This window comes from Chinchilla lanigera, unplaced genomic scaffold (assembly GCF_000276665.1).
Source record: "Chinchilla lanigera isolate Chin_1 unplaced genomic scaffold, ChiLan1.0 scaffold00106, whole genome shotgun sequence".
Taxonomy (NCBI): Eukaryota; Metazoa; Chordata; class Mammalia; order Rodentia; family Chinchillidae; genus Chinchilla; species Chinchilla lanigera.
This window is the reverse complement of record NW_004955507.1, coordinates 635726-654227: the sequence shown is the minus strand read 5'-3', so window position 1 is coordinate 654227 and position 18502 is coordinate 635726. Positions and strand designations below refer to the sequence as shown.

General features: G+C 39.2%; 1 protein-coding gene across 3 annotated transcripts in view; it reads right to left on the bottom strand.

The window, feature by feature from the left end:
• The window catches only part of Plce1 (phospholipase C, epsilon 1), a 269999-nt gene that overhangs the window by 171341 nt on the left and 80156 nt on the right, over nucleotides 1-18502 (bottom strand). For all 3 annotated transcript variants that reach the window (XM_005407528.2, XM_013506159.1, XM_013506160.1), the window contains exon 2: nucleotides 7723-8008. In XM_005407528.2, the coding sequence (XP_005407585.2) occupies nucleotides 7723-8008 (286 nt within the window). The remainder of the gene's footprint in view (nucleotides 1-7722; nucleotides 8009-18502) is intronic.

Below are 18502 nucleotides of genomic sequence, written 5' to 3'. Positions count from 1 at the left end.
GATGAGTCAGCAGAGAATTAAGTAGAAACAACAGACACTTCATAATCGAGGTCAGAGTTTGTTTTCCCTGGCTAAATACCTGTTCATATTCTCCAGGCTCTTATGTGGTTTTAGAAACCTCAGACTTCACTCAAATGATTCTGGGCCAAATATATCCCATGCTTATTTCAGCTATCACATTTTACCATCCTAAAATTGCATGCTTGCTGGCCTATCTCTTCCATTAATGATGTATTCCTTGAAAGTAAAGACTGCATTTTGTTTGCTGTTATATCCTCGGCACACAATAGATGTTAAAAAAGTATTGGTTGAATGAATGGTCAAATATACAGCAACTAAAGAAAATCTAACCAAAGAAGTTACAGAGAAGCAGCCGCCAGCCACCTGACACCTCCTCTCAGATGTCCGTCAGTTGCTAAGCACTCTGGAAGCACAACCAGGAAAACCCTAGAGGGTACTTTTCCTTCTTGTGTGCACCTCTGACTAAGCTAACAGCAGAGTCTCTGAATTAAGAACAAAGGAGGGCTGGTATTTCAAGGTTCTGTAAGAAAGAGTGGCAGCAATCATTACCACCATCTTCCTCCTCAGCATGACCATGATCATGATCATCATCATCATATTTATTGAGCATGTATTAGCAGATATTATGCTAAGTTTTCCATTTGCATTATTATGCTTAATCTTCAAAACAACTTGAGGAAGTTGTTGCTCTTATTCTCATTTTACAGATGCAGAAACTGAAGCCCAGAGAAGTAAAGGTATCTCTTCATTCTGACACAGTATTGAAGTCAAGACTCAAACCTAAGACAGAAAGATGCTCACATTTAATTTCTTTTAACCATGAAGCAACTCAGAGACTGATACTCTCAATAGGACAAAAACGGCCTAACATAACACTGATCTTACTCATTCGGAGGTCCTCTCCCCTCCTATTTCAACAAGGTACTGGGTCTCCCCTCTTCTGCCCTCTTCTCATTTGAATGTGGCCTTCATTATTGCTGCTAATAAGAACCTTGGAAAGGAAAGGCTTGAGTTTACCAGAATCTTCACATTGGCTCCAAATTCTTTTTATTAAAATTATTAGTGGAATGAATACATTATATATATAAATATATAAGTTGTAACAGTATAGATGAGTAGAAGATGAAAATGAACAGCCTTTCTCAGAGGTGACTACTTTTGTATGTTTCTGCACCTATTCTTTGCCAATGATGTCCTTACTCCGAAAAAAAATTTACTTCCCCTATTATTTTATATATTCCCTTTTACAAAGCATGTGTTTGATCACCTCGATGGAAGATGAATAATTTGGCCCACTCTGCTAATTATTTTAAGTTACATTTTTTAGTTTTGTTTTTCTATTGGTAACCTTTTCAGCTTTGAATACTATTCTTTTCCATTGGTACATGCTTGTGATACATGATTAAAGTCTTTGTGGGACTGGGGTGACGGAACAGAGAAAAGAAAGAAGGGGCAATTATGTATGTATGTATATACAGGATAGTTAACATAGTTGTACTACTGACTTCTTTCCCTTTACTGAAAGGAACAGTTAATGATTACTTATTTGATCAATCTTGCATGTCTCTGTTTTCCTGAGAAACCACTTTGAAGATATCAATATGTAATACAACAATCGTTGTTAATTTCCTACCTCTTTGTCTGTAACTATGTATTGCGTGTATTGTTCTTATGCTGTTTTGTAAATGGATGTTTGTTCGTTAATATGTTTTCCTTCTTTTATTCTTAAAATTACAAAAAATAAAAAAAATTCACTGTGGGTAGCTGGTATATGTACATGACACGTTTTAATTCTTTTCATATCCCTCCCCAATACTATTCTTAAGGTTCTCTCCTTAACCTCTAATTCAAAAACATTCTTTTATTCCTCAAGGGTAATCCAGCTGCTCTTTTCATCTCTAATTAACTCTGCCTCTGTCAGGGTCAACAATAACTTTTTTACTATAGTTTGTTTTTCTAGAACACTTAATACTGAAATACTTAATACTGAAAATTCATTTTTTAGGACTGTTTTTCACTTTTAATATTCACCTAGTTTTGTGGAAAGCCTTGGTATCTAAGCACTGTTAGATTAGACTTGGGTATAGTATTTCAAACAACTCTCTTGCAAATGAATTTGTGGAACATGTAACCAGGACTTGACGTTCCTATTTGGAACCCTCAGTGCCTGTCTTGTATTGCCATCCTCACTAGTCACCCTTCTGAATTCACTGATTAGGTCTTCATCATCCCTTCATTATCTTATTTATTTTCCTCTAGCCCTCCTTTCCTTCTGTGTCAACACTTGTACTCACATATAGCATAGAATTTTTCACAAGCTACTTTCTGGGAACAAAACTCAGAAAAATAAAAGATTTGAATGCCACCTGCCTCCAAACTCAAGCTAGATCCAGGCATACCTTGGCCTGGAGGGCCATGTTAAGGCCATATCTGATCAATGTGTCACATTCCTGGGTTATAGCTGGTGTGGAGTGATACTCTGGAACTCAACTCTTGGATGACACTTGGCCTCCTGTGGCTCCAAAGCAGAGAGGTTTGTTCTGTACCCACCAAACTTCCTGACTCTATAACCTGCTAATACCACAACTCAGTAGTTAGTACTTTATGGATTCCTTTTTTTTGAGGCAGGGTCCCATGATGTAGTTCACACTGGCCTCAAACTTATGGCAATCCTCCTTTCTCAGCCTCCCAAGTGCTGGGATTATAGGCGTGAACCATGGATATTCTTCAGGTGGGAAGGGCTATTTTACTAAACTGAAACCTAATATTATATTTTCTCTGCAATGAGAAATACTATTTTACAAGGTGAAGACTTCCAAATATGTTTTGCATTCTTCCTATAGGTAACATAGCACCAGACTATATTAGGGAACCAGTGAGTATCTCTTAGTTGATTAACTGACACAGAAACAATACAGTATTACATTAAAGCACACTTAACACACAAAAATAATTTCCAGGTGACAAAATTAATAAATCATGGCATTTCTTTGAATAAATTTGAATGTTGGAATTAGAACTATGCACATGCCTTCCCAGCCCGGTGGCATGTAAATGGTGTTTTGACTATAAGGAAGTTAACTGAGACAGTCATCATAAACTAAATTATTTATGAGGTATAGTCATATGTTTTATTTATTTTTATTTTTTAGCCATGTGTTTTAAATGTGTATATGTATTTTGACTATGATTTATTTTTATATTAAAACTGTTATTTTAGAAGACTCAAATAGTATATACTTAGTTCAGTGAAAGCAAAATAAGTTGAAAATTTATCAGACTTTTCTATCAGAAGCAAAATATTTCCTAATTTCAAATAAGAATATTAAAACTTTAAGGCACATTTTGTCTTTATATTAATATTCTAATTTACAGTCTACATATGACCAGTAACTTCAATATAATTATTTTCTACACATTCCACACATTCAAACTTGTTACACATGAACAGTGGAGTTTTCTTTTTCACGGCATAATTTAAATATGGGTAAGTAAGCACTGTTCTGGTTATATGTAATATTTAACTGCTTAATTTACAAATTTTACTCAGCAAAATATGAGGAGTAAAAAATTGTTTAATGCACTAAATATGTTATGTCAGCTGTTACCATATGCACATGTGGGAACATTGCGCTGCATTATTTGAAAATCCTCTTGTTTTTTCTATTTTGCTATTTTAGTGCTTATATCTAATTATCTCACTTTTTCTCTCCCCTTTCTCTTTATCTTGCTTCTTCTTGATTACTGAAGTCAATGATTCTTCTGTCTGTCACTGCTATAGGATCCTAGTCCAGGGATTCTGACAAAGGGAATGGGAGAGGAAGAAGAGAACAGGAAGTAGAAAGAGCTTATCTTTATCAAACTGGTAGAAGTCCCTTAGGACACGGGGTAAGTTCTGTTTTTCTGCTGGAGACAGCACATTCTTGTAATCAAGGGCACACCCTGGCTATCTAATAGTTGATATCAGAAAATGCTTCTAACAATTTGGGAAACTTTCAGCTTAATACAAAGACCATCCTTGCTACCCTTGAAGGCAGAAAACCACGCAGTTTGTGTCCTAATTGTTGGATGTCTTTCTCCATCCCACAGACTTGTAATGCTGCAAACTCTGGACAGTGTAGCTTTGAGTTCCCAAGTCCCGACTTGGGGGTAATGATAAACTGGCTGGATATTCTTTCTCCCTATTTGTACCCACTGCAGGCTGCCTAAGTCCTCAATCGTGATCTTAGCCACTTTCAGGAGACGAGTCCTCAGTTCTTTCTAACCTCATAATGGACCTGGGACGAAAGACTTCTGTTTTCCTTTCATTTCTTTTTTTACTGTGGTAAAATACAAATATAAAATTTCCCATCGTAGCATTTTTTAAGCACAAAGTTCACTGATATTACAGACATGCACATGGTTGTATCGTCTACCTCCAGAACGCTCATCCTGCAAAATGGAAACTTCATATCCTTCAATACTAACTCCCATCTCCTCTTTATCTTAGCTTTTTACACCCCTCTTTCTGTCTCCATGACTTCTCCTATTATAAGTGCTTTATATAAGCAGACTCATAAGCATTTATCTTTCTCTTCCTCCTTTGCCTACCTTCCCAAATCCATTTAATGGACTTCAAACATGATTTCTCCCACAGAAGTCATTGTTTTGACCTCTTCCTTTCCCTTTCTCTCTGGGAAAAAGTTTGAAAGTCATGTGTTGTCTCCTTCTTCCCATTTATAAGCATCCCCTTTTTAAAAAGGAAAAAAAAGATACTTGGGGTAATTTTCTGATTCTTTCACACAGTATGAATTTAAGAGTATAATTAACTATAACAAAGAACTACAGCTACTAACATCCAAAATCTTCAAAGGGGCTAAAAGTTCTTTGCAGTCACCATTAAAGTTTTATATTAACTCTCCTTCAATTAAAATTATTTCTTTGCAACAAAAAGTATCTTTTAACACACTTGTACTGCTTTTCTCTTGGAGGCAGATGCTCTGCATCTCAATAGAACTGTTTCTTCATTTTACGAGAAGTATGTAAATTTTAACTGTGTTATGGGTTAAAGAGATTTTTAAAGATTAGAGTCTGGGAACCAATTCACTGATAATACTGTTTCTCCAGGCAAGTGTTCTAAGTTCCAAACAACTCCTGAGAAATGAACTTCTAGAATACAATTCACAATTCACTGGAAATTGTGTACTAGAAACTCCTCCCAGATTTTCATTAGCAATTCAGAGCTGAAAGCTGTAAATCAAATTTATGCCAAAAGGCATATACTAAACAGTAATAGAAGTCAGACGAATCACTGCAGCCAGTACCTCCTTCAGACCCCCTGGTGGAGGATACAGGCACATGGTCATAAGTGTTCAAAACCCACAAGCCAATATGGTGATTGCATGGATTCTGTCAATATCTTGTGACTTGGAAGATCCATTTGGTTTTTCAAACATTTAATTTTTAAAAATTATATATATTTATTGTGTGCAATATGTTATGAAGCATATCTACATTGTGAGATGGCTCAATCAAGCTAGTGAGCATACACATTGCCTCACCTATTTATGATTTTTTTTTAAACTGTAGGGTATTTCTAAATATATTTTTTCCCATTGCATGTTGAAGAAGATATGCTTAACTGGGAAACAAAAAAGACTTTGAAGAAGTCACTGAAGTCAGAAGAGGGTGCAGAAGTTGAAAATGGTTTCTAAGAAAGCAAAGCGGAAGTTGCAGAAATAAACCCAGAGAAGACAATGAGCCAACTGGATTACTCAGAAGGAATAACTTAGAGAGAGTCATTCGAAATGACTAAAGAGCTAAAAACGAATGTTAAAGAAAACCCTCAACTCTTGCTTAAAATGCTAACTGAAATATCATACACTACATGATGGTGGGTGAGTTTCTCAGCTGTGAATGTCAGTCTATGAGTCTCTATTCCGAACAGGGACGGGAAAACAGCAACCATGAATAAGCTGCTACTAGGGAACAAAAACAGGGTCTAAGAATCTCCTTTCTCCCCACACATCTGTAGAACACTACAGGCATGCCTACTCTGGTTGGGGAGCTTAGAGATCTGTCCCTTAGCAAATTCATGGAGAAGAAACTAAGTAGTTTGTATGGACTTTTGTCTATTTGAAGCCTCACTTTTCAAAACAAGCCATTTATCATATAAAACATTAACTCCTTCTCCAAACTCTGAACACTTATGACCACTTCCACAATATTTGACATTTAACTCTTTGCAGTTTCACAGTATCTTTTGATTACTTGGTGCATGCAAATCTGCTTTCTCATAAGTGGCTTAAATTGACCTAATACTTCAGCAGGGTCTCCCATAATACCTGAACACTGTTGTCTCTAGTGGGTATCTGATAAGCCAGGTTGCTGAGCTCCCAGGATGAGGTCCTGGCATATAGTCACAGGCACTTAAGCAATACTAATTTCACATGCTAACAGTCTCAGCTCAGCTTCCTTGGAACAGCACTGAGAGAGAATGCAAACCTGCCATTCTCTGGGGGCCACAGCAGAGTGGAGAAACCTTGAATTCTCTTTATAAGGAAACCTGCTTATCACCTAGAGAATATAAGGTCCTGGGGGCAGGAATTATATTTTTCTTTTCTTAGCACACAGAGACAAATAGGAGCTCAAAAGTTTGCATATTAAATGGATGAAATCAAGTTTTTCCCCGTTAGTCTCTTAGATTAGTGTTCCCACTTTGTATGGTTTTCTTCATTCATCATTAAAAAAAAAAAATCCCCAGAAGTTAAGGTGATTTGAGGAAACAAACCAACATGGCACCCAACACAGTACAGATGGAGGTGGTGGCATTCCTCTTAGGTCTGCTGGCACGTGTATGGGTGGCATGGGGAAGGCTGAGCATCAAGGAGGAAGGTCACTGGCCTGCTGACTCTGGGATCAGGGCTCACTGTGGTGGGACAATAGCTTCTCTCCTTGAAAAAAAATTGCCAGATATCAGCTGGAGCTCTTGGCGGCCCCCAGGCAGTGGAATGCATCTCTGCATCATCCCTGTCTGGCTGGTAGCTTCCTGCCGGGAAAGACAGCCAAGTGGCTTGTGACAGCTGTCCAGTGAACAAGTCTCCAAGGTTGTTTGACGCACTACCATTTCTGACCTTCCTGTCTGCTACTGACGAGAAGTTTAAATGCTGCAGGACCCTATTTTCCATTGCTTTTCATATTTAAGCACTATTTTTCACATTCAGGACTATGCCTGCTTATGTTGTCCTTTAAGATGGGATTCATGGGAAGGTGGTCCTTAGCTTTCCTGGTCAGTAGGAACGTAATGATTATGAGTTTGAAAGGGACCTATATTTCACCCTGTTCCCAACCACTGGTGGTTTTCAATGTTACCACATGACCATACTTGTTTATTAGTACCTTGTTATGGTACTAACATCTGTCATGAATACCACTAAGAGAAACCACTTGCCTGAATACTTTTTTAAAAAAAATTATGGATGGTAGTTTAACTATTTATTTCTTTTTAAAAAGGAACTTCAAAATTTTAATGGTTACTATTTGGAATGTTTATTCTCTAAAAGTATTTTAATAGGGACTATCTTTTATATTATTTCACAGTAGTTGTTTTTACTTCAAGTGGTTGATACATGAACTCTATTTTCCATCAGGAGATGCATAATGTTAATTTAGATCCTTCTCTAAGGCAAAGGCAAAAGTTACAAATGGCATTTTGAATATTACCTTTCAGCATCGTTCGTCCAGTGGATCCTCCAAAAGTATTTAGAAGACCACTTCTTGCTCCTAAAGATGTGGTTGCCTCTAGGAGAGAACCAGTGACGTACTGAGATATGGAAGTCCTCTGGAGGGTGGTGCGATACTCGCATACAGTGTCTCGGACACACTGCTTTAAGCACGGACCAATGCTAATCCTTCCATGGCCCGTCTCAGGGGCTAGGAGCTTTGTGAAGAAATGGAGAAGAGATCCAACTGTCTTTTCTGCTTCTTCTCTTCTCACTGTACTGTAGATCTGTGAATAGCACAAAGCACAGGAAGTATTAATCTAGTTTCTTAGAAAAGCAAATTAACTTGTTGACAAAATGCCAAGATGACTTATTAAGAAAGAAGGTTCAGTCGCTGTAAGCGCAAACACTCTTCAGCACTGGACTCATGCATTAACCTGAACATTCTACAGACACCATTTATTTGGAAAAGCTATGTGTAGTTATGAAATAGGCCATTCAAACAACGCTGCTATCAAACAGAACACTTAAAGTTGTACCAACCAAAAATACGTTCAGCTCAAATGTGTCCTCTTCCACAGAGGAACAAAGTTCTTCAGAGAGATAAAGCAAACCTTTTTTTCTTAGCCTTTTGGACTCTTTTGAATGTCCCATGTCTGTTTGCTTGTATGAAACACTTCAGCTTGATATTCACAGGGAATCTGTGCCCCACATTCTACCTGAAGTGAAGGCAAGAGGGCCATGGGGAAAGGAAGATTCCAGCACTTTTCTCTTCGGCATAATCCAATCTATCAGCTGAGATCAAAACCTCTGAATGGTTTTTTCTCTTACTCCTCTCTCACCTACATTCAGTGAGTTGACAGCATCTCTCCTACCTTTGTCACTGTGCTGATTAATCTTTATCACTTGAATTCACCAAGAATGATCACAATAAGACTGGATTATTAGGACAGGTTCCCAACTATGTCCGCTGTCCTTTTTACTTTTTATTGATTTATTTTCTTTCCCCTGTCTTTTTTAATACAGTTGCTGAACATGCATAATATAGATGCTGCTTTGTGCTAGGTACTATATCCAAAGATGTGAGGCAATGTAAAGAATAGCACATGCCTTTCATACTGCAAGATCTCACAGTCTAATTTGGAAGCTGAGGCCTGACATTTGTAGGTTTTGGGTTCTATCGAGTATTCTGGAGAGCCAGTCTTCCAGATAGTTGTGAACGACAGGGAAGAAATGTAACACCAGTGTGTGGTAATCTAGTTCTTTGATGGTGGAACAGAGGTTTATCCCATTGTGTGGTCTCCACCATGCCACAATGAGCACCTTGCCTTGGCTGACTTGTCATTATTCACCAAATCAACCAATGATTACTATGTGTTTGTGGAAAGCCACTATGTCAAGTGTGAACAAATTAGCTTCTCCTCCCACAGACCTCTCAATCAGAATAGCAAAGAATATTGCAGGGTAGCAAAGGAGGTCACCATCTTTGGTGACATCAATCAGTATCCAGGAAAGGGAAGACACATGCACACCCTCTAAGCCATTCATATGCCCTATGCTGTTGGACATCCCAAATTTCACTGTCACCACAGGTCTTAAGAAGACCCCTGCTGAGCTCTGCTAAGTCCCTGTGAAACCCTGCAAAGTACTCAGAACCTCCATTATTGTCAAACTGTGTTGATGCTAACTAGCTTTTTTCCCCCCTGCTTTCTTCTGCCTGGTGGTATATCATTGGCACTAGGAGACAGACTGTGAATTATTAGCTCTATTCTCTGTCATTAAATTTCTGGTGGCCACTGTAGCCATGTGGATCATGTGCTGGAACACAGTACAGGCTTTGGGGCCAGGTATACGGGTTTGTATACCTGGCTCTGCCTTGACCAATTGGACAGCCAGTCGTTGACAAGAGCAAATAACTTGAATGTCTTGAAAGAGTTCCTTTTCTGTAAACGGGGCTTAGGAGACTGTGGAATGCACTAGGACAACACATGTAATGTGCTCAGTCTCAGGGCCCTTACTATTGGGTAAGTTCATGGGAAAGAATGCTCTCCTCTACTCTCAACGGATGGCACAGAGCATGGTCTATGACATTCAGTATAATGGAGTTACCCCTGTGCTTTTTTGTGTTCTTGGACAGTATCACCCTCACTTTACCTGGCTGTATTGTGAAGGTGAATGTGGGTAGAGGGCTGTACAGATCATGACACAGTTTTCTTCACTTAGCTTTAAATCATGCATGGAATCCCCAACACACTAAGTCTCATGGAAGGCCTTTGGAAGGAAAGTCTCTAAGAAGTTCAGGGAAAACAATCCCCCATGAAAGGCTTACTAGGGAAAGCAGAGTTAGGTCTAAGCCTTGGAAAGCCACATGGCTCTACCAAGCACGGGTGGGGGAGGTAACTCATGATAGAAACCAGTGAAGAGGCTGCAAATGCAGCATGTCTTAAGACACAGTAGAGCAGGGCATCTGAAGCAGACAGTGAGGGAGGGGAGTCTCTGGGCAGTGAGGAAGGGCAGACAGCCTGGTACAGGAGAGCCCTGACTGTTAAAGCAAAGAGCTTCAACACATCAGAGGTGAGTCACCCCTGAGACTTGTTCAGTTTTTAGTAGTAGAATGATCTTGCAAAGGTTCTATATAAAAAGATTACCATCCAGACAGCTCCTAATTACTAATGGGCTGTCTACTTCCTTTACTGGCCAAGCTGTTCCACTCACACCCGTGGCCTGCTCATTCCTTTATGATTCTATTTCCTACGTTGTGCCTTTAGAGACTCCAGTGGCTCACTTGGTCACTTACCAGCTTGTCCAAGGTATTCTTCTGGAAACATCAGAACTACAAGGACTGTATGACCTATGGACTCCACAATCACGTAAGCTTGAAAAACAACAAATGCACCTATTTTGGAGACTCATGTTGTATAACAGGACATTAAAGACAGGTGGAAGGTTTAGAGTAAAAAATACTGATTTTATTTTGTTTAACTTAGTGTTCAAGTATTTCTCATATTATTTGACCACGGATTACTTTTGAAAAGAACACTTAGCCTTTAGATGAAAACTACCAAATCATTTGTTCTAATCTAATGGCATTTTCTTATTCCCCTTTGAACTCTGTGGAATGTCTGAGATACACGACCGCCATCCTTGTTGAAGTCTTTCTAGCTTACCATCTCCTGGTTCTATCTCTACCTTATTCTGCATCTCTCCTTCCAATCTGACCTTCAGGGCAGTTATGACACACTACAGAAATGCCAACAAGCACTATTGGTATAGGGAGGTCGCAAATTGATGGCCACAAGCCAGATTTAACCGACAGACTGGTTTTATATGATACATAATGTTTTAAAGTCAAGAAATTTTATATACACATCTGAAGTTACAGCCCCTCCGAAAACTAGAACAATCTGGTAGCACTGAACATTCCTGCATAGTGCCAAACGGGACATGAGCTCACCATCGATGCCAGTCCTCATAACTCTCTAGTAGTCGTAATGGGCCAATATCTGATTTTTAACTGGTATATGTGTTCGTGAACCTTGTAATGAGATATGGATATGTATATATGTATAGCTATATATATGTATATAGATAGATAGATGTGTACATACACATGTTCTGAGCTACTCCAGTATGTGTTCTTGTCTGTGCTGATTGCTGAGGATAAGAGGGAAACCATAATCTCTGCTCTCAAAAGATGGTGCAATTCCCTTCCAAGAAACTACATATATAAATGCTATGTTTATATAAAGTAATTAGTGCAAATTGCTGTCAGCCACTTGTTTCTAGGTTCTCAAACTTGTTTGAAGAAATAGAAGATGAAGAGTTCTAAGAATGAAACTCTGAGCTGCACTATCATTGCTAACACCCCTACCACAAGAAACCAGAAAGGCACCACAAGTCTTTATCAAGTCACTCATTCAGGTTAACGTATCTCAGTCATACCAGTTCTGGAAAAATGCTGAAGTGTGCAGAAAGTGGTGGTAGATGATGATGGTTAGGGAACATGTTAAAATCAGGTTAATTTTCCTACCAGATCACCCACTTATAAAAAGGAAGAAAGCATGGAATATATCCCACATAGAGTGGGAAGAAAAGACGTTATAGAACAGTCATTATAACTGTGGCTCTAGAGTATCACTTTGAATCCTAGCTCCCACTTGCCACCTGGGTAACCTTCCTGGGCTTTGTCATTCTCTGCTTCAGTTTCCTTTTCTCAAGTATGGAGATACAAAAGTACCCGCCTCAAGGTTGTGAGTAGAATTACAAGCTTTGATAAAGATGCTGTGATTAGAACATCTGGCACTTAGTAAATGGTCAAGAAATAGTCTGACAATGATGGTGACAAGTGATGATTGTAGGTGACTACAAAAATGCCACATAGTACTTCTTTTTATTAACTCTGGCTAGGTTAGTGATTGATTAGGCAATAGGAATTTAGCAAAGGTGATGCAAGCAGAGCCCTGAAAAATATTTGTGCACTGGAGCTGGCTCTCCCATTGCTTTGGGGACTCTGCAGCAATGACCATGAAGACGTCTGAGCTAGCCTGCTGGAGGACGAGAGACTTCGGCCTGCTCACTCCTGTCACCTTGGCTGATAGCTTACCTACAGGCAGACACACACAAGGCTGCCCGAGAGCCTCTGATTGCCAGCTCAGCCATCACCACAGACGCACGAGAGCCCAGCAGAGCTCATTTGATACTGACTAGGAGAATCATTCAGTCGCTCATGGGCTAAATAAATGATTGTTATAAAAAGTCCCCACAATGACTGTCAAAATGATGTGTTGGGCACAAGGCTGAGTAATTAATTACATAACAACTGACTCCAAGCACTAACCCTATGAGGTCAATTTGACTTTGCAGAAGGGAAAGTAATCTTATAGAGGTAAAGAAATACAATGAGAAACCACTTTGAAGATATCAATATGTAATACAACAAGCATTGTCAATTTCCTACCACTTTGTTTGTAACTCTGTATTGTCTGTACTGTTCTTTTGGTATTTTGTAAAAGGTTGTCTGTCTATTAATGTTTTCCTTTTATTTTTAAAATTAAAAAAAAAAATACAGTCAGCCTTACACAGTTAGTAAGAGGCTAAGCCAGGATTAAAGCCCACATTTCTCCAGCTCTGTAGGCCAGTTTTATCCGTCATGTGACCCTTGTCAGCCCCAGAGTTCAACAGTGGAATTCAGGATCACATTATTTGGCAAGAGGTTTAAACGATGTTTACACTGCTATTGTTATTGTTTTCATTCATCATTAATTCCTTTCACAGTCACCTTAAGTTACTTTTGAGAGTAATTAAGTGCTCCTCCTCCTCCTCCTCCTTTTTCTTCTTATTTTCTTGAGACTGGGTCTCACTATGCAGTTAAGACTGGCCTTGAACTCACTTATGCAGCCCAGCCTGGCCTTAAATTCACGGGCAATCCTCCTGCCTTGGCCTCCTGAGTGATGGGGTTATAGGTGTGTGCCACCATGCCCAGCGTAGTTACATTCTGACCAAATAAATATTTATGTGGAGATTTACAGTTTTAAATTAAAAAGTAAAAAAATTTTAAACTTTATCTCAGTTGATTAATGTGGTAGTAGAAGATGTTGAAAAGAAGACAGCCTACCAGCCCGGCGTGGTGGCACATGCCTGTAATCCCAGACTCGGGAGACAGACAGGAGGACTGCTGAAAGTTTGAGGCCAGACTGGGCTACAAAATGAGTTTAAGGCCAGCCTGAACTGCACAGCAAGACCCTTTCTCAAAAAGAAAACAAAAAAAGAAGAAGACAGACCACTGCTCTATGTGGGCCAATATCATTTTTGAGATGAAATCAACATGTCATGACACGGTGGCCAAGCTTGTTAAAGAGCAATGGGTTCGTTCATTCATTCATTCAACAAACAATCACATTTACTGTGCACATACATTCTGCCAAGCCCAATCGCTGATGATCCAAAAGTGAGATCATCATTATTCTCTAATACAGTTAGGTTCTGTTCCCCTCCCTCTTATTAGTGTTCTTCAGTATCAGCTGTCACTTCTCGCTAGTGATTATATCTACTTCTAATAGCACCCTCACCCTTCCCATCATGTGATTTTCAAAGGTACCTTGTGCTAGAAAAACAAACACATTTATCCTAACACTTTATTAACTGTGAGTGAATAGGTAGGTAACAAGGTAGGGGCCTCCCTCCTGGCATAAAGTGTAAGAGCTTTGTGCAGCGGTTTGGAGCTCCTTTTTACTGCTCTCATATTTCCCTCTCCTAATGTCTGAAACCTAGAAGCAGTGTTTCAGAAGGCTGAAGATGATGTAAGTTCGATTTGGATGGGTTGCTGTGCGTAAACAGCAGGCAATCATAGAAGAACCACCAAATTTCCTCACAGTCAACAAAAACAGAAAGCTGCTGGAGGGGGGTGACAGCTGTGGCAGTTTGGAGACCTAGTGGCAGGGATGGGGAGCAGGATTTTGGCAGCAGGCTGCATTTCCTCTGCTCTTGATTCCACATTCCATTCCACTGTCTGTGTGGAGAATTCCATTCTACTGAGAGTATTCAGACCATGAGCGAGACACTGACCAAACACAACTCCAAAGAGCCAAAAATAAAGGCTTTGCTTGGCCCAGGCCAGTTAACCAGAGCTGTGCCACTGGCTTCTAAGGAAGTAAGCCAAACCTTTCGAATTGCAGGAAACATTTAAGAACGAATGTGAGAGGGTATCGTAGCCCAGGTGAGAATCTGGGATTTCACAGCTACAAATGTCCTCCACACAGTTTCTTCTAATTCGCATTTTACCCTTTCATTAAAATTTTGCCTGCTCTGTGTAGCCTTCCCTGGGCTCCAGAAGAAGCAATCATGTTATTTCCTGTATTAGTATAAAACCCTATAGCGGCACTTCCTATAAAATACGGAAATCACTGTTTATTCTTATTCCAGACTATGAGTGCTCACAGGTGCAGGAGCCATATCTTAATTCAACATTTTGTCCCTAGCACAGAGCACACGGCTTAGCATACTGTAGGCAGCGGAGGAAGCAAGCAATGGAGAAATAATTGGAATCTTACAGCCACGGTGTTCAAAGCGAGGGCTCCAGATCACTAGCAGTAACATCAACCAGAAACATAGAAATGCAAATTCTTGGGCCCCATCCCCAATCTACTGCATCAAAGACTCTAGGACTAGAACTGAGCAATTTGTGTTTAGGCTGACTTCCAGGTGACTGTGAATCCTTTAAAATTTGAGAACCACTACCTTGGACTTTAAAGAGACATAGTTACCTTTAATCTGAGATTGTACTTCTCAGAAAAATCCTATATGCACTTATGTCCATGTCAACTCCTTTTAGAATGGGAGCTACAGAGGGCACAGCAAAGGGCCTACTCATCTCTCCATTCTCCAAAGCCCTTAGGTCAGAATCTGGTACAGAGCAAAACTAAAAATGAATGAAGCGGCATATCACAGAAATTTCCTGTTTGTGAATGTAACAGGCCTCTCTGTAAGAGATGTGTGCAGCTTAATATCTGCAAAGATGAATCACATCTGAGATACTAATTCTAATGGAAATTACCACATGGATGAATCATGTCATAATGAGAAAACCTAGCTGCCAAGCAAGGCTCTTGAAAAGAAAAAATCAAATCAGGACAAATGGATTATGTTGTTAGGCTTGTGATGTCAGGCCATGAATTAAGTCCACTGAAGGGACTTAATGGCCTGAACTACCAGGCTCCTTGCAGCTCTAAGAAGCAACAGGTCAACTAATGAATCACATGGGGACAAAGCCACTGAAAGACAAAACAAAACTTCACAAATCCTGCAATCCCTGGCTCAGAAGCTACAGGGCAGTGTTCTTGTTAAGCTGTGCACATGAGAAGCTGTGAGGCACAGAAAGTTCCTGACATGCTGCCTCTCCAGGCTGCTGCAGGCCCACCGTTGGTGGAAGGGATAAGGCCAACCTCCAGGACTAGGCTGGTTGACCCTTGTGCCCCACCTCTTTGTTGCCTGTCTTACTTTCTAACCCCCCTCCCTCTGCCGAGCTGGAAAAGACGAGACTTGCCTCTATCTTTCCAGTTCCTGGAGTAATGGCGGGGGCTGACTCTGCTTGGCTCAGTGCTTCTGGACCAGTGTTACATTTCTCTCTTGGGTTTTTTAAATTGATATTTATTTTATTATTCTTTTTTCTTTTTAATTAATATAATCACACATATTTTGGAGCTATAATGTGGAATATCAATACATGTATACAGTGTATAATGATCAGACCAGGATAATTAACATTTCTATCTTATCATTTCTTCATGTTTGAAGCCTTTCAATTCTTCTCTTTTCATTTATCATAAAATATATAACAGGTTATTATGAATTATAGTCACCCTTTGTGCCCTAGAACTTACTCTTCCCATCTAACTATATTTTGGTACTTGTTATCCAGACTCCCTTTACTCCTTCTCCTCTACCTTTTCCAGCTTCTGGTCAAAATTTTTAGCTTCAGATCAAAATTTTTAGCTTCCACATGACAGAGAACATATGGTGTTTGTTTTTCTGCATCTGCTTTATTACATTTAACATGATGTCCTCTAGTTCCATCTGTTCTGTGCTGAATAACATTTTATTTTATTGTGTGGCTGATCAATATTATATTATACTCATATACCTAATTTTCTTTATGCATTCATCTTTCAGTGGCTACTTCATTTGATTCCATATCTTGAATAGTGCTGGAATAAACATAAGAGTACAGGTACCTCTGTGGTATGTTGATTTCATTTTCTTTGGATATATACATAAAAACAGGATTGGTAGATCACACAGATCTTCAGGAAACTCCATATTGATTTCTGATCAATGATGGCTGTTTACATTCCCAGCAAATATGTTTAAGGGTTCCTTTTTCTTTATATCCTCACTAACATTTGCTATTTTTTGGACTTTTTTTTTTCAGTATTTGGGATCAAACCTGGAGCACTCTACCACTGAACTACATCTTCAGTCTCTTTTATTTTTTGAGATATGGCCTTACTAAGTTAGCCTCAAAGTTGTGATTTTCCTGCCTCAGCCTCCTGAATATCTGGGATTATAGGTGTAGGCTACTAAAACCAGCTTTTTTTTTTTTTTTTTGCCTTTTTGATAACAGCCATTCTGAATGGGGTATGGTGATTGTGGTGGATTGACAACTGGTGGCCAACTTGTACCACCCAGCTGAACTGAGTCAGCGTGGTGCTGAGTGTGGAAGGCCCACCTGAGGATTGTTGCCGACAGCATAAAAGAGACCCAGCAGGGAAGACGGAGCGCTGTTGATTCTCCTGGAGACGCTTGTCGCGCTGGCTCTCCTGATATGAACTTGGCTGTTCTCATCATTAGAGGGGCACAAGAACCTCATTGTTCCTGAGGATGGCTGTGGCTCTTTTTGAGGAGCTCTGATCCTTAAAGCATTGCTTTCTGGTTCAAGTGCAGATCCCTCAACCCAATGGCACAGATCCTTCATCCTGTCCACCACTGACCTTTGGGCCTTCGCAGTGCAGATCCTTAATACAGACTGGCATGAGCCACTGTCATGGGCCCTAGGCCTCCAGCTGGACTCACACAGAACACTGCTGTGGAATCCAGGCCCTTAGCTGGATTTTTTAGGTCTCTAGTGCATGGACAGATCTCCCATATTCTTCTGTATTTGACTTTCTGGGTGAATATTATAAAATAATCCTACAAACTTTTTGTCCTGCATTAATCCTTTCCCTTGTAAATACCAACCACAACAGTGATATCTCACTGTGGTTTTAATTTGCATTTCCTTGATGGCCAGTAATGTTGAGCATTTTTCATGTACTTAGTATATTTAGCCATTTGTACATTTCCTTTTGAGAAATGTCTATTCAGATCATTCACCCCTTTTTAAATTATTTGATTTTTGCTATTTGAGTTTTTGAAGTTTTTTAAATATTCTGGATATTAATCCCTTTTCAGATGAATAGCTTGCAAATACTTTCTCCCATCCTGTAGCTTATTTCTACACTCTGTTTCTTTTGCTGTCCAGAAGTTTTTCTAGTCCCATGTATCTACTTCTCAACTAGCTAGGATTACAGGTATGTGCAACATTATACATTTCAAAATTTTGCCACCCTCCCTCATTTTACTCTCTTTTCAGTCTCATTCTGTTTTTCCTTTGGTCTTCCTTCCTCACCATCCTTCCCACCCCTCCCTTTATTCCTAATGCCCATTTCTCTTTTATCCTTTGTTTCACTCTTTCTATTTCTATTTTAAAGGTGAAAGAACAAAACCATATTAACAAACACACATTTACAAAATAACACAAAAACAATACAAGCAATAGAGAATTTCAGACAAGGTGATAGGAAATTAACAATGGTTGTTGTATTACATATTGATATCTTCAAAGTGGTTACTCAGGTAAACAAATAGACATGTAAGATTGATCAAACAATTAAACATTAACTGTTCCTTTCAATAAGGCAATAGAAGTCAGTAGTACAACTATGTTAGCTATCCTGTATATACATATATACATAATTTTCCCCTTCTTTCTTTTTTCCCTTATCCTACTTGTTCTTTACTTTTGAGCAGTTTCCTTAACTCTCACAATATCTATCGTCCCTCCTAGTTTTTATTCTCTTTCAGGTTGTTACACTAGTGAGACAATACAGTGTTTACACATGCAGGTCTGATTTATTTCACTTATGAGTATGGTCTCTAGTTGTGTCCATTTATCTATAAAAGCCTCAAGTTTATCTTTCTTTATAGCTAAGTAATATCCCATTATATAAAAATACCACAACTTTTTT